Raw genomic sequence first — 26743 nt, forward strand, 5'->3', positions numbered from 1 at the left:
GTTTGGCGTAATTTTTAATATATTCAACTGTGGATAGACCATTTGTAATGGATACAACTTTAGTGAGCCTGTTTGTCACAAGGGGTATTGATTTTTATTATATAAGACACTCAAAATAATATCCAAGTCCATGTAAGATCATCTCAATATGAGGTCTTGACATGTATCATGTATTTTTTTTTTTAAATATACAATTAAATATAAAATTTCTCCCAGGTCTCCAAATGCTGAACACCAATCAGCGGCGTCTCCTCATGTCTGCATGCCTTTAAGAAAAGTGGATCCCCGCCGCGTTCAAGGCATGAAGCAATCTGAGGAATAGAAATGGATGAGAAATACATTCATGAAGTGAAACCGCTTTTATTTTCTGAGCCGAGTATCCAACTTACACCATGAAGTCATCAATGTCCATGGACCTGGCTCGCTTTTCACTAAATTGTGCCTCTTGCAAGATGCTTTCTATTTTCTTGCTGATGCTGAAATCTGCTGGCACTTCCTGTCAGGATGAAGCGTGAAGTGTTCTCATTGCGGTCGGCGTGTGACAAAAGGCACAGATGCACTCACCACGTTGTGTACAGAGCAGTGGATTCTGTAGTTCTTCTCCAGCAGCTGCTCCACGGCGGTCGACCTGGACAAGCCAGAAAACCAAAACAACTCTTGAGCCATTGTGGATGTCTTGAGAAAAAAAAAAAAAATCCAGTTTTTCTAATTATATTAGGGAGCTTTATTTATTTTTATTTTTTTAAATTCTGTTTTACTGCATTTTCCCCCCAGTTTTACTTCATTCTTTATCATGTAAAAAAAATATATATCTTAAAAAAAACAAAACAGAAATATTGTCAAAACAGCACCAGCTTGTTTTTCAGAGTTTTTTTTCTTTCCTACCTCTGAACTTCAAGTGACTTGTTGCAGACTCACTAAAAGTGAACACTTAACTGCATGCAATACACTTCCAAAGAAACTTACTGTTTGCTTACTAAAATCATGCCGATCAATTCATGTTTGTATACTTAACTGAGCCAGTAAGTGATATAGTTGATGGTACGTTGGAGGTATGTGGGAAAGTGTCTGCCACTAGCGAGTCACTTGGATTTCAAAGGTTAATAAATAAAAAAAATACTCCAAAAAACAGAACCAGCTCCTGTTTTTGGAGGGTTTTTTTTTTTTTTTTTTTTATTAATACCCCTCCCGTTTTTCTGAATATTTTTTTTTCTGTTTTCTGAGTAATTTTTCTGAATATTAGCCCCCCCTTCACCGACCCCAGTTTTCAGAGTATTTTTTAATGACACGGAAAAAAAAAATCAGTAAACACAATATTCAGAAAAATAAATAAATAAATAAAAAAAGAAAAAGAAAAAAAGAATGCAATACGCTTCCGTATGGATGAAACACTTTTTGCTCCCATTTTTTTTATTTATAAAACTTCCCTCAATCATGAGCACTTTTTACTCACTTGAACGCAGCGCTGAGGGTTTTGTTCTTTCTTACGAAGGCTATTCGGACCAAGCCATCCCACTCCTGCTGAACAGAACAGAGCTGATGTTAAGAGGTCCACCTTATCTTTAGAGCAGTGGTTCTTAACCTTGTTGGAGGTACTGAACCCCAACGAATCCTTCTTGATTGAAAAATAAACTGATTTTTTTTTTTCCCCTCCTTTTCAAATTCAAGACAAAAAGCTATCAGGTTTACTGGTGAGAGGAGCCTTTCCATCGAATCTGCCTCTCTTGAACTTGAATTCAGAAAAGCATATAGGTTAAGAACCGCTGCTTTTGTTTCGATTTCCAAATTCAACAAAACTGCACCTGGAAGTTAACTGGAGGAGGAGGATTTTTGGGCTCTATCCTCACAACACTGGACTCAACTTTAGGAGGAGGACGGAAGTTATTCTTCCCTACCTGAGAAAAATGAAATCAATCTTTTTAAAATCAACATCTTCCGAGTTTCTTCATCAAATTAACTAAAAGTGCACATACTTTCATGAGATGGTCCACACGAGCCAGTAGCTGAGTGTTGATAGAAAGCCTGCAGTAGAGTTTGTCTCCGGGCGGGGCCACCAGACGCATGGCGAACTCTCTTTGGAACATTAACACAGCACACCTGAAAGAGACGAGCACACACACGTACACATGTGAGCTACAAACTACTAAATAATAATAATAATAATAATAATAAAAAAGCTTCAATACCTGAAGAAAGGTCGATGTAGCAACAATTTGAAGACAAAGGGCGATGAAATCTGCGGAATTCAAAACGAGACATTAAGTATACGCACTCTCATTTAAAGTTGTGCACAATGTGAAAAAAAAAAAAAAAGAGTTTACCTGGTATGGTAAATTGGCCACGCACACGTCAAAGAACGGCAGGTCTGTTTTTAAAACATCTCCGACTAATATCTGAAGTTTGTTCTGCATGGGTCTGTTGGCAGACATGAGGTGCTCATTACGCCACACGTTCACTTTTGAAGGGTTTGCGGCAAATTAACGACTCCACTCACGTGCATTGTACTCGTTTCTGCAGTTCGGCAACTAATCGGCAGTCCAACTCGCACGCCACCACCTAACACACGCAGATTTATTTATTTAAATGTAATATTAAGAATAAGAAGTTCATGTGAAAATCAACCTTTCATACCTTCTTCGCTTTTTCTAGTAGTTTAACCGTCATGTTACCAGTTCCAGGTCCCACCTCCAAAACCACATCTGTTGGCCTGAGCGCGGCCTGAAAATGACGTGACACATTCAAATTCAGCAAACGTGCCACAATCACATCACGCGAATGCAGTCAGGCTAACCTTCTCGATGATGCTGTTAACAACAAGAGGGTTCTTCAAGATGTGCTGACCGATTCCGGTGTTGAACATAATACCTGCAATACAAGAGATTCGCCATTATTCTTAATTTCAAATGTTTCAGAATACTGATGTGTTTTTCATTTGATGTCATTTGGGGCTGATGATAAAATATGTGCAAGCTATTGGTGTTTTTATAGTATAGCTTAGACCAGTGGTTCTCAAATGGGTGTACATAAAGGCACTCCAGGGGGTATGTGAGATTTTAAAATATATTTTTAACATATATGTAAATATTTCAGAAAAACAATTTCTTAAAATTAATTTGATATTCAGTAGGCTATTCAATTTCAATGTCCTAAAAATGCATCTCCCCCATACCAGAATGGTTCAACCCAACTTATCACATGCCACCTGACCTGTCAATCACCTGAAACCTTATTTTTAAATATATAATATTTCTTTTTGAGAACAGAGCTTTACTATGATCCAAAAAGATTTGACTTTATGTTGACGATAATTTGTATGTGCACAAATATTTCTTTATAATGTACTTATTTTACTTTCCAAATAATTCAAGAGACCACATAAATACAAATAGAGTTCCAAAGTTTAATAAATCAGACAATGATGGCACAGCACTCGCTTTTAAGTTGCTTTTTGTTTTGCGCAGGTTAGTAGGTACTTGACTGGAGGGGGGGGCGTCACAAAAAAAAGGTTGAGAATCACTGTTTTCCACTCTTTAAACTGTCTATTATAGTTGCATTGCATTTGTTGTCAGATTATTTATTGGCTAAAAAGACTATTAATGATGCACTTTGTTAAAACGAAGTGATAAGTGTTAAGTTAAATTCTTTGCATCAGAGAAATTTAGCTTTGCTACAATCATTTTTGTACAATAAACGAAAATGCACTTTTGTTAATGGCAGTGGATATTTTTGCCGTGACCGGCAACTGTCATACTAGCACTATCAATCGCAGGAACGAGTCAGCTCTCACCTCATCCGCTTTTGTATGTTTTCACGAAATTTTCATTTTGTTTTGCCAGCGAAGTTACGTGGTGACCACTTCAATCATTATTCCATGAGGTTTACTGGCGCAGAATTGTTGTAGTTCTGGTGCGATTCACGGCAAAACAGCGCCAAGTGGGGTGTTCCCAGTCACGGCAAACTATCCAATTCATTTGTTACGACAATCAACGTAAATATAGACTCCAGATAATACTTTCAACATGACAGTTTACTGAAACGGTGCATTTTGCGCGACCACGATCGTGCACTTTGAAAACATGCTAACGCTAGCGTCTCTCGTGAGGAACGGTACCTTGGTTTTTAACCTCTTGATGCTGCCTGCTTTTCTTCTCCGCTTTCACTTTCGGCATTTTGGCGAGTTTGTGAACAGTAATGCTGCAGAAACGGACATATAAGAAGTGATCTTTCCCAGTGTTTGGTAAACACGTGTGACACTCGCACACTCTTCTTCGCTCGCAACTACTACACGGATTCTTTGAGACACGAGGCGAGCTCTGGTGGCCATACTCGGAATGACAATCACAACTTGTAGAATAGCCATGTACAGTAGATATTTATTCTTCAAAACGTAACAGCAAGTCATACATATTTGCACAAACAAAAAATGGGTTCCTTTACTCGGAGATGGGAAGTTCCTCCAGGGTCATGCATATGTCTCGCAGATTTTCATCCTCCATCCAGTTTATGTTGCACGCCAACAGAACTCCCTACACATACACACACACAAAAGGGGGGGAGAGAATGTTTGTCACTTTAGGCAAACATAAAATAAATTCTCTGAAATTTAGTCCTCAAGTATTTTTCTTTTACCCTAAATACATCCTGCCCCATGATAACCATCTTTTTCAATTCTTCCAGGTTTTTGCGGCCTTTCTCCAAGACAGCTTTGTACTTTTCTGTATCCGGGTACACCTTCTTCACCTTCAAGTCTTGAATCTCTTTCATTTTCTTATGCATGAGACGATTCAGCTCTAAACACAATGCAAACATTTTATTACCGGTAAACATGTTTTGTGAAGAAAATGTTTGTTGCAAACCATATTTTACTAACCAAGCCTTTTTTTCTGGAGGTTTGTTATTTCATCTTGAAGATCCCTTGATTCCTTTCATGTAAAAGGAGAAATGAGCAAACTTAACATATCAATAACCAGGCTTGACTAAAGAATTATTTCCATTCAGAGAGCACCATATCATACTTCAGAAGAAAAAACACGCACATAGGCTGAAAGTTGTTTACCTGCTGAATGTTTTTTTTGAGAGAGCAAAGCATCTTGCAGCGATCAATGATGGCTTTCAGTTCACTGAAAACAACACAATAGTGAACAAAGTTGACAACATTTTTGACATAAATCTACTTTGTTTCTAACTTACTCAGCCTCTGAATTATTTCCTTCCAGCTTTTCTGCAATGGCATGCCACATCTGCATTCTAAAACACATCTCAAGTCAGTGATCACCGAATACAATACAGTTGCAAATTAATTTGTTTGTGTTAAAGGGGAAGTCAGCCCAAAAAATGTTCTTGAAAATATGTTGTGTGTCCCCACGAATGTCAACATGGCATTCTGATTAATATTATCTCAGGGGGTGTGCATGTGGCCACTTGCTGTTGACAGAGTATACTCTCATGCAGAATTGGATAAAACTATTTAAATAAATGATTCAAATAAAATGCATTGCATATATGTGAATTTGTTCCTAAATAAATCTGTGAACTTTGCACATATTCTGCCCTTTCATTAATGCAAAGTCTAGCCACCTTGCACCATGTCACTCACTACAATAACAAATATATTGTAAGACTAATATGTTTGACAATTACTTAACTAGTGGTTCACCTGTGCAAAGCCAATGTGGTGTTAAAAAGCCGTGCCTTGATTCTTTCCAGCTCAGTGACATTGTCTCCCCTGTAGAGACAAACATCTGAAAAGCGTCAGCAATTCGACAACAGTTTAATAACCAATCAAATACTTACAATCCTCCCTCTGCTTGAGCCGCAGAGCACGATCTCCGGTTTTTGCCTGCAAGAGAAATGTTGATTATTCTCAAGACAAGAATTTGTCAAAAACGGATAGAAGTTAACTATACCTCTGTTAAGTTGGACTTCCATCTCAAAACACAGGTTATGGAGCTGCTCTCGTATTCTGAAAGTGACAATAAATGCAATAATAAAATATGACATAGCATACTTGTTATGATCATGACAGTAGCGCACTTTAGCATGTCTGGTGAGGTGTCTGACTGGCCGTTGCATCCATCGTATACGTCCTCCTCATGGTTGACGTTTGCCGTATTGTCAGATGGCTCCATTATTACAGCTTGGCAGAAACAAATTCAAATGTCAGCATGTGGCAGGATGTAGGATCCAAAAGTAGGAAGGCAAGGCATGAGTATATTGATTTTCCTCCAAAACAAAGTAATAAACCAAAAATGACCACAGACTCACCACAACATGCAATTAAACGGTCGCGGCTCAGTATTCACTTCGTACAATGTAAGTTACCTTGGTAAAGGAGTACGATCAAATCTTGAAAAATCTTACTGTCAAGGGCCAATGACGCAGCAACCAACTCAAACTAACCAAACAATTAACCACACGTTTTATGCTATAGTCTATTTTCGTTATTTTCAGCAAAAGAAACATCAGCGTACGTTAGCTTCATTGAATTGACCCGCCCGGAAGTGACATCATCTATATGCGTCATCACCGCAAACGATGGCGCGTTAGTGGCATTAAAGGAAGCTGCTGCCACCTGGTGTTTCGAAGTGTAAACAGCCATCTATGTTCCATTATGCGAACTGCATCCCAATCAACACATAAATCTTAAAGTTCCCACAACGCAGACGTCCAAAAAATAAAAATAAATAACCTAGACGAGGACTGTGCCTTTAAACCGCCTACCTGCACGGACATAATATAGCATCCCGTGGTTCGTGCTACTTGCCGTAGGCATTTTTTTTTTTATTTCCCTATCCACCACCACCACCCACCCCCTTGTGTTTGTAAACTGCTAAATTATGTAGTGGCACGGTGAATAAACGGTTTCGCCAATACAATTATTCAATAGTAATAATTGCAAGTTGCAACCCCTCATTATGTGGGGAAAAAAATATCTTGACGCATTTGCCACTTGCCTTATTTCCCACTTTTCCCGCAGTCTTTGAAGGCATCATCATTTATGGTCCTGTGGTCAGCTGAGCTGACATGAAAAGGTAAACATGTCAACGTTATTGCCTCGAAGGAAACGCAAACCTCACAGAAGACTGCGGGACTGACGACTGTTTGTTTTTTTTCATTCGCGTTTTAAGGGTGTATGGGGGGCATGTTTGCATCAGTTTACGGTGGTAAGGATGAGAAATACTGCGTTAAAGGCGTTCCGCGGTGATTTAACAGTGCGCACTTGCGCGACATTCTTCAGCGCTATGCTAATGATGAAGCTAACAGACACTGGCTGCCTGACATCCAAGTGGATGGAAATGACACCGCACTATTCCCATAACACCCGCCGAAGCGAAGGATAGTCGGACGAGCTAGTCAGCTGTCGGTAAATGTTTTTAACGCCACCTGAGCCGCGGTGATGCCTTCATGCGCATAGCGGCGTAGTATCATCACTTTGCAGAGATGTCATTCACAATGGAGGATAATTTCGAGTCGGGATGGGTTGCCGTTCGCCCAAATGCGTTCGAGGAGAAGGAGAAGCACAAATTTGTCTTTATCGTAGCCTGGAACGAAGTGGAAGGCAAATTTGCCATAACGTGTCATAACAGGACGGTGCAGAGGAGAAGCTTTGGCGCCAGCAGCAGAGACCCTCCGTCGGAGGATGGAGACAAAACAAGATGTCCCGGAAGTCCCGCCGGGGACAAAGTGTCCAGGAGCCCCGGCTCAGGAGCCAGGGAGGCTGCGGTAAAAGGCCTTAAAAGCAAGATCCCAGGTTCCAAACTAAGCCCTGTTAAAATCAAAACTGTGGTCAACTATGTGTCATCTCACGTCAGTTGTGATGCAGAATCGCAGCAAGAGGAGCAGCTGCCCCCTGTGGACACTTTGGACCTGGAGGATGTTCTGAGCCGGGAGGACTGCAGCTGGGCAGGCCTATTTTCCTTCCAGGACCTCCGGGCTGTCCATCAGCAGCTGTGCTCGGTCCACTCGGAACTGGAGCCCTGCCTCCCCGTCTTTCCGGAAGAACCGAGCGGGATGTGGACGGTGCTGTTTGGACCGGCTGAGGTCCCCGAGACTGAAATGGATGAGCTGTGTTCCAAGTTGCAGCTCTACCTCGGCCATGCGCTTGATATATGCGGCTGGAAGATCCTCTCGCAGGTTCTGTTCACGGAAAATGATGACCCAGACGAGTACTACGAGAGCCTGAGCGAGCTGAGGCAGTGTGGATATGAAGAGGCGCTTCTCCGGGAAAGTAAACACCTGCAAGAGGTGAGAGCTTCTTTTCACTCTATTACTTTCCCTGGGCAAGTTGGCGCACCGATGATGATTCAGAAGGTAAGAGAAAGAGAATGTCCAAAATTGGTGATCTTAAGTGGAAGTCAACCCAAAAAACTTCCTTGACAACAGTATTTTATGCTACTAGTCTCAATACAGTATTCTAATTAATATTGTGTTAGTGAAATATGAGTTAAGCAGCAAAATCCAACAGTTTTGCGGCGGCCACTTACTGTCGAGTGAAAATGACATCACAGTTGCTCAGGTCTCAGATAACAACCAATCACACCGTGATTCGCTGCGTACACTAACTCAGTATTCAACAGAGTAAAATGTTTAGACAAGTGAAGCTGTATAGAACATATTATTTTCAAAAACATTTTTGGGGGATTGATTTTTAAAATCATATTTACTTGTCACTGGTTCAGGAAATGGATGGATGGGCATTATTAATTCAAATATTGACACCTTTTTAACTCATTCACTCCCAGCCATTTTCACTGAATAACCCTCTTCGCTCCCGGCTGTTTTACTGGATTTTGACTGATTTTGCAAGAAAAGAAGAAGATATGCTCCACACAGCTGTAACTTCAACAAGAAAAGCATAATGTCACTAAATATTTTTTTGCCCCTTCTGTGTCTGCTTTCTGTCCAAATTGTGGCAGTAAAATGAGGCCACAAGAAGACACATCACAATGCACACATGCACACACACTGTCCTATCGATCCTCTATGAGGGTTGACTTATTTCAGGGCTTCATTTAGCCTGTTCAGTCTGGCAACAAAAGTGTGACTATTGATCTTACTCCCAGCAGTAGATCACATTCAGCACTGAGTGGTTGCGCTTTGTTCTGCTGGCAGTATTTACAGTTACGCAAAGCATCCTTCCTTTAGCCAGTGGAGTGTGCGTTTCTATTGATTGAATAATACAGTTTTTTTTTCTTCACTATGCTCTTTGTATGATTTAATGTTATGATAGCTTGTGACTTTCAGATTTGAAAGACATGCTATAAAACCCCGTAGAAACGTGCATATTTTTGATCCCATTTCCTGCAGCTTCTGGACAAACACAGGAGCATGGACAGCATGGTTGACTTGTTGGAGCTTTATGAGGAGGAGGACCAGGCCTACGGATGCTTGCTGGAGGCCTCCACCCAACTGTACCAGTACCTGCTGCAGCCATTCCGAGACATGAGGGAGCTCGCCATGCTGCGGAGGCAACAGATCAAGGTAACACTTACACCAGTGCTCAAGTGCTTGAAGAAAAAAAGAAAAAGCCCTTTATTACATTATTATTTTCATTATTATTAACGATCAACATTCAACCCACCCACACTGTCAGCAGAATTGTTAGCAATGAATGAATTGATTGTTAATGCCCCTATCTACTTTACAACCCCCACCACTGAGCAAGAAAACGTTTTGCTCAAGCACTTGTATGTGATTATATTGTGCAAGCGTACCTAATAATGTCTTTAAAGAGCACTTGAACGTAGAAGTGGGCAGTGGGTGACGTTCAGTGGATCTCCAATTACCTGCCGCCTCAGAGACACATAAATAAATTAAGGTTTGTGTGCTGATATAGGATTACCTCGCAGATTCAATTCATTTTAATTGAAGAAGTCAATGTCTTAAAAAAAAAAAATGGAAATGAGCAAAAATAAAACTCAAAGGTCCCACCGAGATTTGAACTCGGATCGCTGGATTCAGAGTCCAGAGTGCTAACCATTACACCATGGAACCACCTGTTTGTACATGCTGGTTTGCAGTATTTCATGTACTCTCATTTGAAGATCCATTCTGTTGAGGATTGTGGGAATAAGATGCCTTTCCCAGCTGTCTTCAGGCAAAAAAGCAGACTACTCTCTGGACTTTAAACTATATCATTCATAATTCATTTAAAGGCCATGTAGAGTGGAAAAAAATGTACATTTGACAAAGCACATAGAGAAGTGTTGTTAACAAACATGGCACATTTGAATGGAAAAAAATTGGCAAGTATATTATTATTATTACATATATTATTTTTTTTAGCCTGTGAGTCACAAAAGACCTTTTCATGTTGACTCTCTTGTCAGTTGGCAAATACTTTTGGTGCATTACCGTGCAGTTACCGTAATCCTATAAAAATGTATTTATTTTCATTACACTGCCACTTTCCCTTGAGAAAATAACTACCGTACTTCTAGTGCTGTTGTGGTTTCTTGGTGAACGGATAACCTATCAAGCTTAATAACCCTCTCTCACCAGATCTCCATGGAGAATGACTACCTGGGCCCGAGGCGCATTTATGCTCTCCAGCAGGAGGATTCTGATTGGCAGACGAAAGCTCAAGAAGCTGTCCTTATCATCCAGGAATTCACTGTAAAATACTTTGAGACAACTGCGAAAGCACAGAAAGGTATATCTATCTATCTATCTATCTATCTATCTATCTATCTATCTATCTATCTATCTATCTATCTATCTATCTATCTATCTATCTATCTATCTATCTATCTATCTATCTATCTATCTATCTATCTATCTATCTATCTATCTATCTATCTATCTATCTATCTATCTATCTAAACATGCTGCCATAATAACATTCTCAATGGAGTAAACTTCCCTAAAATGACCACTAGATGTCTCACTCTCATGCTTAGCCTACTGTTTATCTCGCCAATTTTATCCAGTTAACTCAATCTTGTTATTTGGTCATGTTGGTCGCTTACAATCACTTTGACCATTTTTTTCTTTATGTGTGTGTTTATATGTTTACAGGAGTATATGAGCGTATGAAGTTGGACCAGCGCAAGTTCGGTAAGGCCTCATGGACAGCAGCGGTGGAGCGCATGGAGAGAATCCGCTACTCTGTCGCCAAGGAAACCTTGCAGCTGCAGAGAGCACGAGAGATCAGCCTGGAGCAGAGGAAGCACACCCTACGAGAGGAGGTATGCAAAGGGACAAACATGTCCATAACATTTCGACATACGTGAATATAAGCTCCTCCAATCAGATGCAGAGCTTGTGTAGCAGCGAGGATGCGATGATCCTTTTGGACCACATGGAGTCGCAGTACTATGAGCTACAGCTCCAACTGTACGACATCCAGGCTGAGATCCTTCAGTGTGAGGAGTTGCTTCTCACCGCTCAGCTAGACAGCGTTCGAAGACAGATGGCAGGTATGACTTCATTCAAACAGGTTGCTCGGATCTTCAGGATGGAAGTAAGTCATTATTGTTTCATACTTGCCCAACTGTGTAGACACCTGGGAATCAATGTGGAAAAAAAAAAAAAAAAAAAAAAAAAAAAAAACCGTACACGCAACCTATACTTGTTTTGCAGAAAAGAGCTTTTAAAATCATTAGTAAGTCATAATTATTTATATATTTATAAATATTATATTTGATGATATATTTATCATATATTTTATTAATATATTTATAATAGATCTGTCAAACGCTTACATTTTTTAATCAGATTAATCACATCTTAGAATTTTGATTATCAAGATTAATCGCTTCATCAAAAAAGGCTTTTTTTTTTATCAACATTTTTTGCCCACCAAATCTAAAGAGCACCTGTTATGTGTTAATTTTTTCGACATTTATTGTCATGAGGACGTATTTTAAAAAAAAATCGCCACTGCACATGCTCATCCTCATCTTTTCCTAATCAGTTATTTTCTTGCATAATTGAAATTGGGGAAAAAAATGACCCCAATAGTTTCACATGAACAAATATTCTGAATGTCATACGCAAACATTTATTAAATGTTTTAATGCATGTAGTAATGTTCAAACACAACCTTTAACGTAACCATCTGCTGTCTGCTAAAGGATCATATGCAGTCCAAATTAATAGTGAGATTAATCTGCGTTAATACACAATTAATGCGATAATTATTTTGTGTTTAATTAATTAGTTAATGCTTTAACTTTGACAGCACTAATTTATAAATCATTCTTTATAAAATATAAGATACTGAGATCCCACGATTTAGTTGATTATGTATCAAATGTACAAATATTCCAAAGGTCTTTGAAAAAATGTTACGCAACTACAGTTTAAAAGCAAAAGAAGTCTTTAAAATACCAAGATTTAGAACTAAAGTGATGAAAATGACTATAGTAGTGAAAGGTGTAAAGTTATGGAACAACATCAACACAGAAACAAAAGAGTCAAGGTCAGTTAGTATTATTAAAAAAAAAGATCATTAAATCAATAACATTAAATAACTGTGAAAGGTAATTTAAAAGACTTTTGCATTTATTCAAATAGAAATGCTACAAAGCAATATAAAATGTGAATAGTTTCCTCTAAAAATGTGAAATTTGCATTTTCATGTTCAACATATATGCTTCTTTTTTACTTGAATTGTTATGAAATAAATTAAACAAATACTGTAAACCAAAAATAAAAACAACCCTCCAGTGTGGCGTTTGTGTACGTGTTTGCAGAGCATCAAAACGAGGTGGTGTACTACGACACTTTTGAAAGCGCTGATGATATAACAGAGGAAGACACTGCTGAGAAGGAAGACCTGCACCGGCTTCAAGTCAGCACGCGACAACTGGAAGCGCGAAGGGGACGCATCATTGCCAAGCGCTCCTACCTGAAGAGCAAGAGGGTGTGTATGCCCGTGTCACAAACAAACTAAGTGTATCCTGTAAAAAGTCTCAAAAGATGTTAACAACAACTCATTCACTCCCAGCCATTTTCACAGAAGCAATCCCGTTTGCTCACGGCTATTTTACTGGATTCTGACTGATTATATTTATAGAGATTTTGGGTAAAATGTACCTGCTAAATAAGTTTCCTCTCTTCGTTTTGCAGGAGATCTGCGTATCAAACCACATTAAGAAAAAACTAATGCGTCAAAGCGCACAGAAAGACTCCTTATCTCAGCAGATCTTACAGGTAGATGATTCTTTTTCTTTAAACCACCTCGTTAAATGACATGCATCTGTGTATTTGAATTGAATTTTACAGCCGATGTACGATGAAGAGGAAGATGAGAGAAAGAATAGCAGAGTCCGTCAGGAAAGACAGAGGACGCTTGATCGACTTCGCACTTTCAAGCAGGTACTCTTGACGCCGAGAGCTGGAGTTCTCCCTCCAATTCGCAGCTAATCTCCATGTGTGTGCATGTCCAGCGCTACCCGGGTCAAGTCATCCTCAAGTCCGCGCGTTTGCGCGCAGCCCACACTAGAAGACGAGAGCGCGGCCGGATGATGCAAACGGATGGCGAGGACGAAAGGGAGGAGCGTTCCGGCGTCGCCCGGCGGCCGCTGCGCCTCAGCACCAGCGTGCAGACGGACCCCAGCTCCACGCTCACCACCCAGCCCGTCACAGGCCCGGCAGCGCAGTCGCTTCCTCCGCTGCCCGCGCCCAATCCCGCCGACTCCTTCTGCTCTCCTTGCTCCCTGTCGTCACTGCTGGCGTCCTCCCCGGCCTCACCCCCGCCTCCGCCCCCGCCTCTGCCTCTCCTGCCAATACGAGAACAGGTGTCCCCCTCCGGGAGCCCGGGCAGACAAGCGCAGAAGGCCGAGGAGCGCCCTCATTCCCCGCTTAGCCCCTTCCATCCTCGCTTTTTTGACAGCAGCCAGCTGGTGAGCGCCCGCAAAAAGCTGAGGAAGACTCCGGGCTTTGAGGGCCACAACAGACGAGGTACTGCGACCATATTTGGTGTTCTGGTTTCTTATCAACCAGCCATTTGCACTAGTCCAGGGGTCAGCAAGATTTACTGTCAAATGAGACATTTTGGGCCAAACAAATAAATAAAATTTGTCTTCTGTAAACGAAACAGTGTTAGTACTGATGGCCTGAGAGCTATAGCTGCGTCATAACAAATACTTTGAGATTCATTAATTTCTACCTTTCATCTTCCATTTTTGGATTTTTATTTTTTGTGTGTGTAATTTTTTTATGCTTTGATTTTCGTTTTTTTTTTACTTCTGCCAAATTTCTAATTTTATGGACATATTAGGGTGATTTTCTGTCTTTCTTCTTCCTTTTTTGGACATATGGATATGTTTTGACATTTTTTGCTATCAATTTTTTACACTTTTGGCCATTTTTTTGGACATAATTTTTGTGATTTCTTCTATTATTTTTGGACATTTTCATGGTTACTTTTTGAACATTTTCTTTCCTGCCTTTTTCAGACTTTTAGTTTTCTGAATTTCATGGCATTTTTCAGGATTTTTTTTTCTTTTGTTTTTGTTTTTGGACATTTTGTAGCTACTTTTTGATTAATACACACACACACACACACACACACACACACACACACACATATATATATATATATATATATATATATATTTTAAATACATTTTCTGACTTTTTTTGTCCCCGTGATTTTTTTTTATAACAATCTAAAAGGGGTTCACCGCAACCCTCTGCTGGCAGTTTGGCTGATTACTTCAAGTGCTTGCAGTCCAAAGTGGAGCATCAGACCCGTATCACCCCCCCCCCCCCCCCCCCCAAAAAAACAAAAACAAAAAAACAACAACAACAAAAACAAACAAAAAACTGACAAACGAAACGACATAACTCGCCCTTGGCACTGAATGTATTGACCGTCACTTCCTGTCTTCTTCTACGCAGGGAGCTCCCCCATGGACGAAGTTCTGGCCTCTCTGAAGAGAGGCAGTTTCCACCTGAAGAAGGTCGACCAGCGGGCCATCCTTCCCGCTGCCCAAAGCGACGACGACTCCAGCAGCATCTTAGCTCAGATCCGCAAGGGGGTGAAACTGAGGCAGGTCCCCCCTCAAGAAAGGAAAGGCCAGGAGGAGATTGTTGCCCCCAGAGACCCCCTGACCAGGAGCATCTATGAGGCGCTTCGACGAATCAAGGAGGCCTCGCCGGAGTCGGACTCTGAGGACGACGGCTTGGGTGGGCCGGACTGGGAAAGCTAGAGTTTGAGACGAATGACAATACACAGTCACAAATAGGAGTGCATTTCCATCCCTCATGGTACATTCTACTCTGCTGTACCATATTGGGATAATTATTTGACTTTGTACCCTTTCAAGGTGCAAAAAGGTGCAAGCATGTTCCCAAAAGCGCACTTTGAGGGTACCATCTAGTAACATTGTACCTCTAAAGGGCCAAGCCTTTACTTGTATTACATCACACCTGCTGCGATTGGCTGGCAAACAGTCCAGGGTGTACCCCGCCTACTGCCCAGAGCAAGCTGAGATAGGCTCCAGCACCCCCCAACCCCCCGCGACCCTTGTGAGGAATAAGCAGTCAAGAAAATGGATGGATGGATGGACATTACACCTGACTACACAATAGTGGTGCAACGGATCATTGATCCGTGGTCGGTTCGGATCACGCCCCATCCGCGCGTTGGTTGCTGGGGGAAAACAAACAAACAAACGAAAAAGAAAACAAAGTGCGCGTTCTGACATGTTAAGAAAGCTGAAGCATACTCAATTTAACACGCCAAGCCCAACTTCAAAATAAAGTTTACCAAATGCAGTAGTACATTGACGGCAATGCAATTAGCCTTAGTACACTTTTACTTTGAAGTTCGCCCATGATGTACCGTGATGGCTAATTTGACTTTCCTTCTAGACGTTTATTTATCATAGTTGATTGACATTGTAGTTGCGACCAACATCAACCCAACACTATCCCGAACTCATGTTCAATCGCTAATTTTATTTCGGACGCTGAGAAATCGCTAATTAATTACGCCGTCATTGTATGATATGGGAGAAGTCTCCGACGCAAGTTGCTAGCGGCTACCTATTAGCATGACCAACAAGTGTCTGGCTGCCGGTTGGACCAGCCGGGCTGGTAAGTAATTATTTTTCGATATTCTTGACCAAGGATACTTTGTAAATTTATTCACTCTGCATGTTTAAAGGAAGGGAATGTGCTTTAGATTGCACGTTGAGGTCTTTTCATTATTTAAAAAGAAAAGAAAGTAATACAACTTTGTCTTCATTTATTTTATAAAACACTTTTGCCCATTAAGAAAGAAAAACATTCAACTCAAAATGTCAACCTCAGCTGTTTAGATTATAGGAACACACCTTTAAGTCATTAATACCTTATTTTACACCTGAACCATGTAAAAATAAGAATGTCTCTGCCTCACGTTGCACTTAGTTATGTTCCTAAATCCTAAACGGCTATATTAGACATTTTGAATTGTTTGTTAGTTTAGGGTTTTTTGTTGTTGTTGTTGTTGTTGTTTTTTTGTAATTTAATGGGGAAAAGGCGTTTTACAAAATAAATGAAGACACCAAATCCAACACAGCTACATTAGACATCTTGAATTGATTTTTCTTTTATGGAAAAAACGCTTTACAAAATAAATGAAGACGAAGTACTATTTATCTTTTTTTTTTTTTTTTTTTTTTTTTTTTTTTTTTTTTTTTTTTGTTCTTCTTGATCCGAGAAACGGTACGATCCGTGACTCAAATTTGTGATCCGAACCTTGAGTTTTGTGATCCGTTGCACCACTATTACACACATAGTGACAACACAAAAGGCGGGGTGGGCCGTACTAAATATCACCAAATATAGGTCACCCTATTCATTTTTTTAATTCAAATTTTCCACGCTGCTTACAATTATTGTACTGTATACTGTCACACTGTAATGATGCCATATTTATGTATAGTCATTCAATTGTAGTTTGTAGCCACATATACACATGTTTTATGAACCCACTGCACTGACCCTTAATATGAAATTCCAGCAGAATTCTGTCTTGACACTGTAACAAAAACGTTTATGGACACAGTCTGTAAATTGGGGTAATATGGATTATAAGAATACAAATCCGTCTGATTGAAAATGAGATCACATGACCAACCATTACCATGAAACATTACCTTTGTCACTATCGTTACAATTTTTTTTTGTAAGGGGCGGGTGCTAAAGGTGGGTGTCACATACGTGATGTTGTGCAGGCAATACAAGCGAGACATGCTGCTTGTCTAATGTGACATTGCACATGAGCAGTAAATCCTTTAGTATGTCACGCCAGATTCATCCCCCTCCTGTCCTCTTATGGCTTCCTCGCCCCCATGTTCCTCATCCAGCAAGGATGACCATCTGCTTAACTGCAGCCATAGAGAGCATCACTTCGCGGGTGATGGAAAGAGCAAAACGTGTCATGTGAAGGCTTTGCAAAGAGCAGGAGATTCCCGAGCTTTGTATAGAATGTGGGAGGCTCTCCATCACTCACTGGTGACTTCTATTTATTCACCCTTGCTTCTTTCTCCACACACACACACTTGAGTAGGCAGTCACGCTCAGTTGGAAGTCAGTTACTCACTCACATGCTACCCACATGCTAAGAATTGTTAGTGGCCACCTTATGCAACTATTTGACTTATTATTGTTGTTTTAACATTCTCACCTCCAGATCCAGAACTCACCTAAAGTTATTTTGCTTTTAATATGTTGACTTAATTTATGTCTGCAGTAAATTGAATGAGTTTCAAATCACTCATTGTGGAACACTTAGCTTATTCACTGCCAGAATAGAAAATAGATATTTGACGTATATAGCCGTTAATGGCACTGAATGGATGAATTGAGCTATTGCTAAAAATGTGGCTACTGAGTAAAGTGACTACAGCATGTCCTCTCAATATTCCTCATGAGAGCTTGTTGCTCATGCACGGATCACTAATGTACTTTTCTCATTCTAAAGTCCTAACAAAGGTTTACAAGTCAGAATGGCTTGTCTGTCATTGTCAGCACAATATCTAATGCATGAGGATAAACTGCTTACGGAATCTTAACCCTAATGTACAAGCACATTCCATACCTTCATGTCACATAAAGCCGAGCAGGCTCACCAATTCCATTGCCACTGAATAGAAACCAACCTGTGCAATCACTGTGATCCAGATTACATACACTCTTTCCTAACAATCTTTAATGTAACGTCACCTGACTGTATTTGCTTTGCATGTCATTGATTCACATTTGTCTCTTTTTTTTTTTCTTCGCTATTTTCAGCTAAATGTGAACATTTTTTTTGTTGACTCGTGTGGCCTGAGATGTGTTATACCACAATAAAGAAAGGCACTTGAAAATGAATAAACACCTCACACAGCAACATTTAAATGCTTTGACATGTTGCCCCGATTTTGTTTGTTTTTACAACCTGGACTTGCATTTAAATAAAATCTTGCAATGCAAATACGTTCAGAAAGCCTTTTTTTTTTTTTTTTACTGATTCTTGTTTTGGGTTCTTCAGTTTGTGTTTTAGAATACAAATCATTCAAAATCATCCCACAGAGGTGCATTCTTCACTTGGTTCAAAATCATCACCATTTTCGTTCAATGTCGGAACAGGTCTTAGCAGTCTACAAACACCAGTATCCTGAGGTACATCTTTAATATCATGAGTTCAAAATTACTTTAAATAGTCAAAAATATTGCCAGTCTTCTCATACCTCTAAATACAATAATGTTACCTACATTAAATACCATACATTACAAAACAATAAAACGAAAAAGCTTCTTATATATCCACTGTACAAAGGCATTCGTCAGCAATTAAGCATGTTTTATAAGTAAGGTGTTCCACCTCAAAAGTCAACATTTGGTTAACGTTCCGGTACATGGGCCTTATTCCAGTGTATTAACCTGTGCAACTAGCTAGTTTAAGTAGAGAATTATGATGTGAAAGTCAAATCGATGTACATTAAAAATTGTGTTTACACAGTGGAAACAAGGTGCTCAATTAATAATGTGAGTTAGGACTGTAGAAGTTGCAGCATCTTGTGTGATTAAAAAAAATTTGAAGACCTTGAAAGTCAAAGGCAAAGATTTCCAGTAGAAGCCGTGGATTAATAATAATCAACATGGTATGCTGTATATATAAGAGTATTGCACTGTTAATGTATTTTCAGTATCAATATAGACAAGAGGTTGCCATTGTTTGCTTACAAAGTCAACTCTACAGTAACTCTTTTCCATGGGTTAATACACAACAATAAGTCACTGCAGGGTGTTACTGCATTTGCCTTCCATTCATTTACATGAGTACAAAGTTGTCGTATATGGTTCTCTATATCATACAGCGGCATATTTTGGTCTCCTAGCTAGAAACAAAAATAACACAAATGAGATTTAAAGTCATCACAGCGAGATCAAGTCATCATGATGAGATTTAGGGTCGTCATCGACCTTAAATTGACAATTGTGAGCTTACGTCACAATTACGTCACAAGTCAAAATGGCGGTCTTATTCGGTAAACTCCATTGAAAAGCATTGGACTTTGGATCATTGTAATTTGGTTTGTTCGGATTGGTTTGATTCTGAAATGTGATGAAATATAATTTGACTACTAGAACAATCTACAAAAGCGCGATATGAACAGAAATTGGATATAATTGACTTGACGCTAGATGAATGTCCTTACAAACAGCCAAGAGGCACTTGTACATTTATTACATTAAAAATAAAAGAATCAAAATTGTGTGGCCTATACAAGTTAGTTCTTAGGTCATCTATTGGACATTATGCTAATAACGTAAAAACTGTTCCCTAGAAAATTAAAATGTGTGACGAGCGAGCTTAGACTGGGAAAAAAGACTGGCATATGGCACGTCAGCTAGCTTAGCACGGAGCTGTGGTGGTTTGAAGCTGTCGTGTTGAATTAGCCTTGTTACACTTTTTGACGTTCTAAAGAAGAATAGGACATTTGTGACAATAATTTCAGCGATTTGGACAATTAGAGTGATATTTTGATTTAGTTAACCCTTGTGTTTACCCTTTTGCTAAGAGTAGATAAAGTAATGTCACACTGCTGAGACTGGCAAAAGACTAACATATGGCACGTTAGCTAGGTTAGCACGGAGCTGTGGTGGTTTGAAGCTATCGTATTGAATTAGCCTCGTTACACTTCTTGATGTTCTAAAGAAAGAATAGGACATTTGTGACAATAATTTCAGCGATTGGACAAATTAGAGTGATACTTTGATTTAGTTAACCCTTGTGTTTACCCTATTGCTAAGAGTCGATAAAGTAATGTCACACCGAGGAGGAGCTTAGGAAGGCACCCTTGTTTTTGGTAGGCTAAGTTAATTAAACGTCGTCATGACAACTTTAACCACATCATGATAACTTTAAACTTGTTTTGTCTGTTGTTGTTTTTTTCTTGCTAGGTGACCCTAATACACCGTCATAATATCACTATTATATCCAGTGTAAAAAACAAAAAAAACAAAAAAAAAACAGGTCTGGGTTCACCCATAGGATTGAGAATCTGTGGCCAGTTTCACTGAGGGTGGGAAGTCGCTTCACACACAATAAGTATCATAGAACACTCTACTAGAAGCCCTTCGTGATGCACCGCTTTGACCAGCAAGGCTGCCACACAGGTTAGCGGTCAACAGCAGTTCACTTCCTGTTGGTCGGGGGGGGTGGAATCAGCTGCATTGATGTGTTTGCAGTCCACTTGAAGCAAAAGTACCTGATAGAATGACACAGAGGTGTTGTACAGAGCCTGTCTGGTATTGCTCAGTGTGTGCGTGCATGTGTCGACCCTCGATGTCCCAAAAACACGCTCTTTCACGGCACAATCACACACATTGTATGTACAAAGATTCGGTATGTCCACTGGCATGTGCTCGGAAGGAACACTTTGAAGCGGAAGGTCAAACACACACACACACGCCACACTGAGTTTGGCAGGAAGACAGCTCAGTTGCCTGCGATGGTGGAAGCAGTCTGGATGAGAGTCACTCTCCGACCCGGCTTTCCCACATTTCCATGTGGTTTAATAACACCGATGGAGGCTTTCCATCTTCGGTCAAGCAGTGGGGATTTTACATGGAGGGCAAGTGGGGCAGTACCGAACCAGATACAGCAGATGGCACTGTGGTTAAAAAAGCTGTAAGCTATTCTCTTGATCCATGTACATTGCTGAGCTTGATAAAAACGGTCAAATCTTTTGATTTTGATTCAACATATATACATATATATTAGGGGTGTCAAAATTAGGGAGTTAATTTTGAGTTAAGTTAAAGTTCCTTTAACGTCACAATTTTTTTTTCCACGCGTGTGTTTAATGACGGCCCCACACTTGGAATGCCTGTACTGCGGGAATTCCAGTTGCAAGGCAGTAGACACGCCCACGTCAAAATTTAGCAGTAAGAAATGTAATAATAATGCATATATTTGTGGAGACTGAGGTCAAGTCGTATTTTACAATTTTAAAAACGTGCAGAATTTCACAAGTTCTGCAATTGGCTGGCAACCAGTTCAAGGGTGTACCCCGCCTACTGCCCGAAGCCAGCTGGGATAGGCTCCAGCACCCCCGCCACCCTTGTGAGGAATAAGCGGTTGAGAAAATGGATGGATGGATTTCACAAGTTACTTCATGTTAAAGATTAGATAGTTCTTAATATGAAAAGAAAAATGCTGTCACCAACATCTTAAAAATGAAATTATGCCATCTAGTAGCAGAAAAATGACCTCAACACAAGTCAATATCACACTTGTTTTTTACAGTACAGTACATCTTTTTAATTTTAACTCAACTTTACGAATTATGAAATTACTGTATCAATAACTAAAAGATGCAGCCATATTTCTTTTAGTTTAACATTTATTTCCACTTTTATGTTAACAAGAGTAATGAAAACTTAGAAATAAATATTTTATTGTACATTTTATTGTACATTTAGAACAGATATAAAATTTGCGATTAATCGCAATTTAACTACTGAAGTCGTGATCATTTAAAAAAAATTACCTGACACCCCTTATATATATATATATATATATATATATATATATATATATATATATATATATATATATATATATATATATGTACACATATGTATAATGGAGAAAAAAACTAAAAAATATTTATTAACGGGTGGTAATGTGGTCCATCTACTGTAAAAGGTCAAGGTCCCACATCTTTTTATGTATTTATTTATTTTTTAATATAAAAGGCCACTGCAATCAAGTAGAATTAAGAACTGCAAGTAGTGGCTCAACTTTGATGTGCTGCAGTTTGGTGACAGTTCTGTGCGTCCAGACTTTGGAGCATCTGTGACGTTCCTTCGTATGTTTGCGGAAAGTCGCCCTTTAATACTTTAATACTCCGGTGCTGTGACACTTGCTTCTCTGTACAGACGAGTCACTTTGTATCAGTGTAGCATGAGGACACTGTTTGAGATTTGGCAGCTTTGGCGACATTTTTTTTTTGAGCGTCTTAACAGCAATTATTTCCACATGACTTTCCACATTTGTCAGGGGCAAGTGAAGAGGGGGCGCTGCGCTGCTGCAAGTTGTGATGGAGTGTAGTTCGAGCAGTCAAACAACAGATGGCACCGAGGCACAGTTGTTAAGTGGGAGTGCGCACGTGGGCGTGTGAGAGTGGCTTGGAGTTCGCTTACAAGCAAAATGATCACTTCAACAAGAAGCCAATGAAAATCCGTGTATCGTTTGTTCTTTACGTTTTTAATTGGCAATCAAAAAAATCATCAAAGTAAAAACGTGATGTGTGATTTTTCTGAATTCAATTTGAGTTTCAATAATTGGTCGTGTTTATTTATTATTATTATTTAATTTTATTTAGATATAAATAGAAACGCCAAAACTTAAATATTAATTGATTTTAAATGTTCATTTCTAAAGCAAAAATAGAATACAGCACAATACACAAACTGAAAAATTGCCAGTATTTGTTTTGGCTTACCGGAAGTTGTCACGACAATATTTCTCATACTGACCAGTAGATGGCGACAGCGTGGCGCCTACACGTCAACCGTCGGAAAACACGGTAGACGAAGGAGCGGGTGTAATTAACTCATTTGCTCCCAAAAACGTAGAAATACGTTCTATTTTAAATGTTTTAAGGGTCCCAAAGACGTATTTATACGTTTTTTAATAATGTTATACTAGAGCATACAGAAGGCTTTGATGCAGCCTCTCAACTGCAAAGAACGGTTGAAGAATTGGTAGTGATTACATAATGGCCAGCAGGTTGCAGCAGAGTATAAGAGATCAACCAGGGCCATGTTGAAAAAAAGTTACATTTACTCACAATTCTAAATAGATTTGTGAATAACGCTGAAACTATATTCTAATGCTAATTGCTGCAAAATGGAAAAAGATAGAAATACACTTTTTCTTCCTGATGAAAGAAGAGACGCTAATCTTTCTCTTGGTAGGTTCCATGTTTTTATAGCAATAAAACACAATATTCTGTGGGCCTTTCAAAATCTGCCAAAATCCAGTAAAACAGCCAGGAATGAAGGGGATTGCTTCAGTGAAAATGGCTGGGAGTGAATGAGTTAATTTACCCCGGGTTTTCACTGGATGCGGTTGCGGTGCGGTTGCGGTGCGGTGCGTCTTGACTGCGTGCTCCGGACGGGTCAATTTTTTTGTCAATCCACACCGGCTCCGCACAGCTGCGGTCCGGCAGCTCCGTCGCCGCCCACTTCCCAACGTGTCTCGCGGGACCGCGCGCGCGCGATCATGTGGCATTTCACAACGAGAGGTGGACTTCTTTTGATTTAACATTTTCTTCTTCTTCTGCTATGAGATTCCATGCAGCATCCTTTTTTTGGTTGTCCTTGTAAAGTATATTAATAACGAGAGTCGGGTCAGTGCGGGTCCACTCTTTATTTCTGTCTTCCGCGTCCGGCTGCCGCTCAGTACGGCAAGCGAGACGGGCACAACAAGCAATCGCGAACATCAAACTCACAATACATTACAGTCCTTATAAAAAAGGATGTGCCGTGTCATATATTATTTTGTGGTTTTCCACCTCCAATATAAACCTCTCCTCGTCCATGTTCGCTGGTGTCTAAACCGTGAATGAGCACATGGCCCGGCGACGCCCACGTCACGTTTTGCTGAAAAGCTTGCGAAATAGGAGCTGGCGAGTGTTTTATTCTGAAAGGTAACCGGAAATTTATTTTGAAACTGCCTCGGTCTTCCTGTCCCGCTCGATGTGTTTTGTGCTAGCTTGCCATTTGCCGGAGGCCTACCGCTGCGGCGTCCGGCAAAAATAGAAAATAGGTCTATCCTTGCGGAAGGCTTGCGGCACGCCGCAGGCCTTCCGCAGTCGACACGCAACGCACCCGCAAGCGGTGTAAACTGCACCATTCGAATGAATGGAATCTAATTGCTTGCGTCGCCGGACCGCACCGCAACCGGTGAAAACCCGGGGTTAGGCTCCAGGTGGTGGAGAACTGGCGATGCAGTCGCCATCTACTGGCCATTTTGAGAAATATTGTCAGCGACAAATTCCAGTTTTCCAAAACAAATACACGGACCATCATTTGATTTGTGTCAAATTAAAAATGGAAAGAAGGAATGATACACGGATTCAATGAGTCTCCTCATCCGAGCGGCAATCCGATTTGTCGGGGGCTCTCAACTTTGCTGGGAGGTGACGTGAATGCTTGTATGGCTCCGTAATGACGACGCCTGGCAGCTCTTTTCTTAGCTGGCCTCCTCTATGAGTCGGGCCAGGGTGTCTCTGAGCTCGGTCAGCTCAAAGATCTTGCCGTCCAGCAGCTCCAGCAGCGTTCGCAGGCTCTTCCGGAAATTCTCCTGCTCCTCCTGAGTCTCCTCCAGCCGCTGCTCGGCGCCCGCCAGCTGCTGTTCCAGCACCCGGCTGCGGAGCTCCGTCTCCTTTTGAGGGAGAAGCAAAAGGCAAGCTTGTCGCGCATTTGGGACATGACGAGTTGTAAATAATTCAGAGGGACGAGAGCTCACCTCAAGTTTCTGGGCGAGGGTGTCTTTCTGCTCCATGAGGTCATTCATGTTTTCCAATTCTTCTTTTAGCTTTTCCATTTCCTGGAAAACGACAAGGTAGATTAAAAAGGTGTAAGACAAGAGTGTAAAGTGCTGCCTCGGACCGGACACAAACTCGCCTCTTCTTTGTCCCTCAGGGTTGCCTCCAGTTCCTCTATAGTTTGGTTGAGTTCTGTCTTCTGAGATTTGATGGCCGGGCTTTGGTTGCTCTGGCATTCGAGTTCTGTCACCTAAAATGACGACGTTGGGGATTGAAATTGATCATTATCACAGCAAGCTCTTCTTCATCTGAACGCCAAAACTCGTCTTCACTTTCCCTTCCAAGCCTCTGATTCTGGCACCAAATGTATTTCGCATATCAAAAAGAACAAGTCACCTCGCTGCGCATAAAATGAAGCATTCATGTGTCCCAACCCACTTACTCGTTTGTGTAGTCTCTCGGCCTCCTCCTGGTAGGCAGCCAGTTGTTGTTTCCACTGTTTGACGTTGGCAGTGGACTCCAGCAGAGCTGCTGTTAGCTTGGCATTGTTCCCCTTTAGTGCCTCCAACTCCGCTTCCCAGTGTTTTGTCATGGCCGGGCTGCAAGACACAATCACAAACTGACTTGAAACACAAAGCTTGCAGGGGGTGTAATCTATCATCTTTGGATCAATCCACTTATCCATCTACCAATTTGCTTTCTTTCTGTTGTCCATTTGTCATCTGTTAATCCATCATCAAATTAATCTACAGACCTTTATTTATTTATCAATTCATCCACCTACTCAATTAACCATCATTCTTTCATCTGTTCACCTACGCAGCCATCAACATTCACCGCTCCATCCATCCTGACAAAGACTGCAGTAGGCACCAAGAATGGACAGGTAGCCATCTTGCCATCTAGTAGCTATTAGCTATTAATCGACTGTAATCTGAGATTATAGCCCCAGACAGTCTAAGGCCTAATCTGATCCAGATCCATGAGAAGATGAGTTCAACTGTGGGAGAAAGTTAATACATGTGAATGATGATCATGACTGAAAGTAGTGTTGTAGTTCTCGAGGTCGCTTTTAAAGGGTCTCGTCTTGTCTCAAAGGTGTTTTGATTCAGTCTCGGACAGAGCAAATTTTGGATTTATTTTTTATTTTTTTTACCGAGACAGGTCGAGACCGGGCCAGTACTAGTACTACTGTGATCAGTAAGAAACGCAGAATGCAGGTGCTGCTCTGCCTTCCCAGTGTCATAAAGACCCTGGGGAAGTAAATGTTAAAGGGGAATTCAACCCCATAAAAAATAAAATAAAATCTTGACAAAAATATATTCTATGCAGCCCCACTAGTCTAAATACTGTATTCTGGTTAATATTGTGTTAGCCGTTTTTATCCATCTAAAGGGGGCAGCCATTTTGTCAATTGCTGTCGAGTAAAAATGACATCACAGTTGCTCAGGTCTCGTGCTGCCTTCGCGTGGTATCGTAACTATGATAAATATCACATGTCGAGTAGAAAGGTCGTATTTTCTACTGGACAACTGGGAATTTATTTTTGATACCCAAGTTTCCGACTTGAGAGAACTTTCCAAGTTCCAACATGGCGGAAAGCGCAGAAGGATTCGCGAATGGCAAGAAATATGTCATGGTTTGGGTTGGGTTTTGTTGTTTTTTCCGGGGTTGCTTTTGTTATGGATCGGGTTTGGTGTGTGTTTTGAATGTTTTTCCTCATGTTTCCTTGAGTCAGTCATGATCTGTGTTTTTGA

General features: G+C 40.5%; 4 protein-coding genes and 1 non-coding gene across 10 annotated transcripts in view; 1 reads left to right on the top strand and 4 right to left on the bottom strand.

Moving 5' to 3' along the window:
• Window positions 1-71: 71 nt before the first annotated feature.
• dimt1l (DIM1 dimethyladenosine transferase 1-like (S. cerevisiae)) lies at window positions 72-4324 on the bottom strand. 2 transcript variants are annotated; one of them, XM_077521556.1, is made up of 12 exons: window positions 4112-4324; window positions 2792-2865; window positions 2632-2718; window positions 2495-2556; window positions 2322-2415; window positions 2187-2236; window positions 1974-2097; window positions 1803-1895; window positions 1454-1521; window positions 565-628; window positions 390-496; window positions 72-311 (listed from the first exon to the last, which is right to left on the bottom strand). In XM_077521556.1, the coding sequence occupies exons 1-12, from the start codon at window positions 4167-4169 to the stop codon at window positions 269-271; spliced, it is 924 nt and encodes a 307-aa protein (XP_077377682.1). In that variant the 5' UTR covers window positions 4170-4324; the 3' UTR covers window positions 72-268. The 2 variants fall into 2 exon arrangements, with proteins under 2 accessions (XP_077377682.1, XP_077377683.1); XM_077521557.1 differs by having other exon boundaries at window positions 1454-1518; window positions 4112-4321.
• Window positions 4325-4345: 21 nt separating this feature from the next.
• Window positions 4346-7900, bottom strand: cenph (centromere protein H). 4 transcript variants are annotated; one of them, XM_077521562.1, is made up of 10 exons: window positions 7384-7900; window positions 6034-6136; window positions 5907-5962; window positions 5794-5839; window positions 5657-5725; window positions 5191-5247; window positions 5057-5120; window positions 4871-4922; window positions 4630-4790; window positions 4346-4526 (listed from the first exon to the last, which is right to left on the bottom strand). In XM_077521562.1, exons 2-10 carry the CDS (start codon window positions 6126-6128, stop codon window positions 4434-4436), a joined length of 693 nt encoding a protein of 230 aa, XP_077377688.1. In that variant the 5' UTR covers window positions 6129-6136; window positions 7384-7900; the 3' UTR covers window positions 4346-4433. The 4 variants fall into 4 exon arrangements, with proteins under 4 accessions (XP_077377688.1, XP_077377687.1, XP_077377686.1 ...); XM_077521561.1 differs by lacking the exon at window positions 7384-7900 and adding an exon at window positions 6361-6763; XM_077521560.1 differs by lacking the exon at window positions 7384-7900 and adding an exon at window positions 6265-6762.
• On the top strand, window positions 6779-18415 carry LOC144018900 (junction-mediating and -regulatory protein-like). Its single transcript, XM_077521555.1, has 10 exons — window positions 6779-8244; window positions 9307-9480; window positions 10501-10651; window positions 11017-11186; window positions 11252-11417; window positions 12696-12865; window positions 13072-13155; window positions 13228-13320; window positions 13392-13905; window positions 14848-18415. The coding sequence occupies exons 1-10, from the start codon at window positions 7441-7443 to the stop codon at window positions 15156-15158; spliced, it is 2637 nt and encodes an 878-aa protein (XP_077377681.1). The 5' UTR covers window positions 6779-7440; the 3' UTR covers window positions 15159-18415.
• Window positions 9922-9993, bottom strand: trnaq-cug (transfer RNA glutamine (anticodon CUG)). Its single transcript has one exon. It is a non-coding gene; the product is annotated as a tRNA-Gln (tRNA).
• A 3593-nt stretch (window positions 18416-22008) lies between the features above and the next one.
• Window positions 22009-26743, bottom strand: part of homer1b (homer scaffold protein 1b) — a 28586-nt gene continuing 23851 nt past the window's right edge. For both annotated transcript variants that reach the window (XM_077522123.1, XM_077522122.1), the window contains 4 exons: window positions 25429-25585; window positions 25126-25236; window positions 24968-25048; window positions 22009-24883 (listed from right to left, as the gene is read on the bottom strand). In XM_077522123.1, coding sequence (XP_077378249.1) covers window positions 24692-24883; window positions 24968-25048; window positions 25126-25236; window positions 25429-25585 — 541 coding nt within the window. In that variant the 3' untranslated portion in view covers window positions 22009-24691. The remainder of the gene's footprint in view (window positions 24884-24967; window positions 25049-25125; window positions 25237-25428; window positions 25586-26743) is intronic.

The sequence above is a fragment of the Festucalex cinctus genome, chromosome 5 (genome assembly GCF_051991245.1).
Source record: "Festucalex cinctus isolate MCC-2025b chromosome 5, RoL_Fcin_1.0, whole genome shotgun sequence".
NCBI lineage: Eukaryota > Metazoa > Chordata > Actinopteri > Syngnathiformes > Syngnathidae > Festucalex > Festucalex cinctus.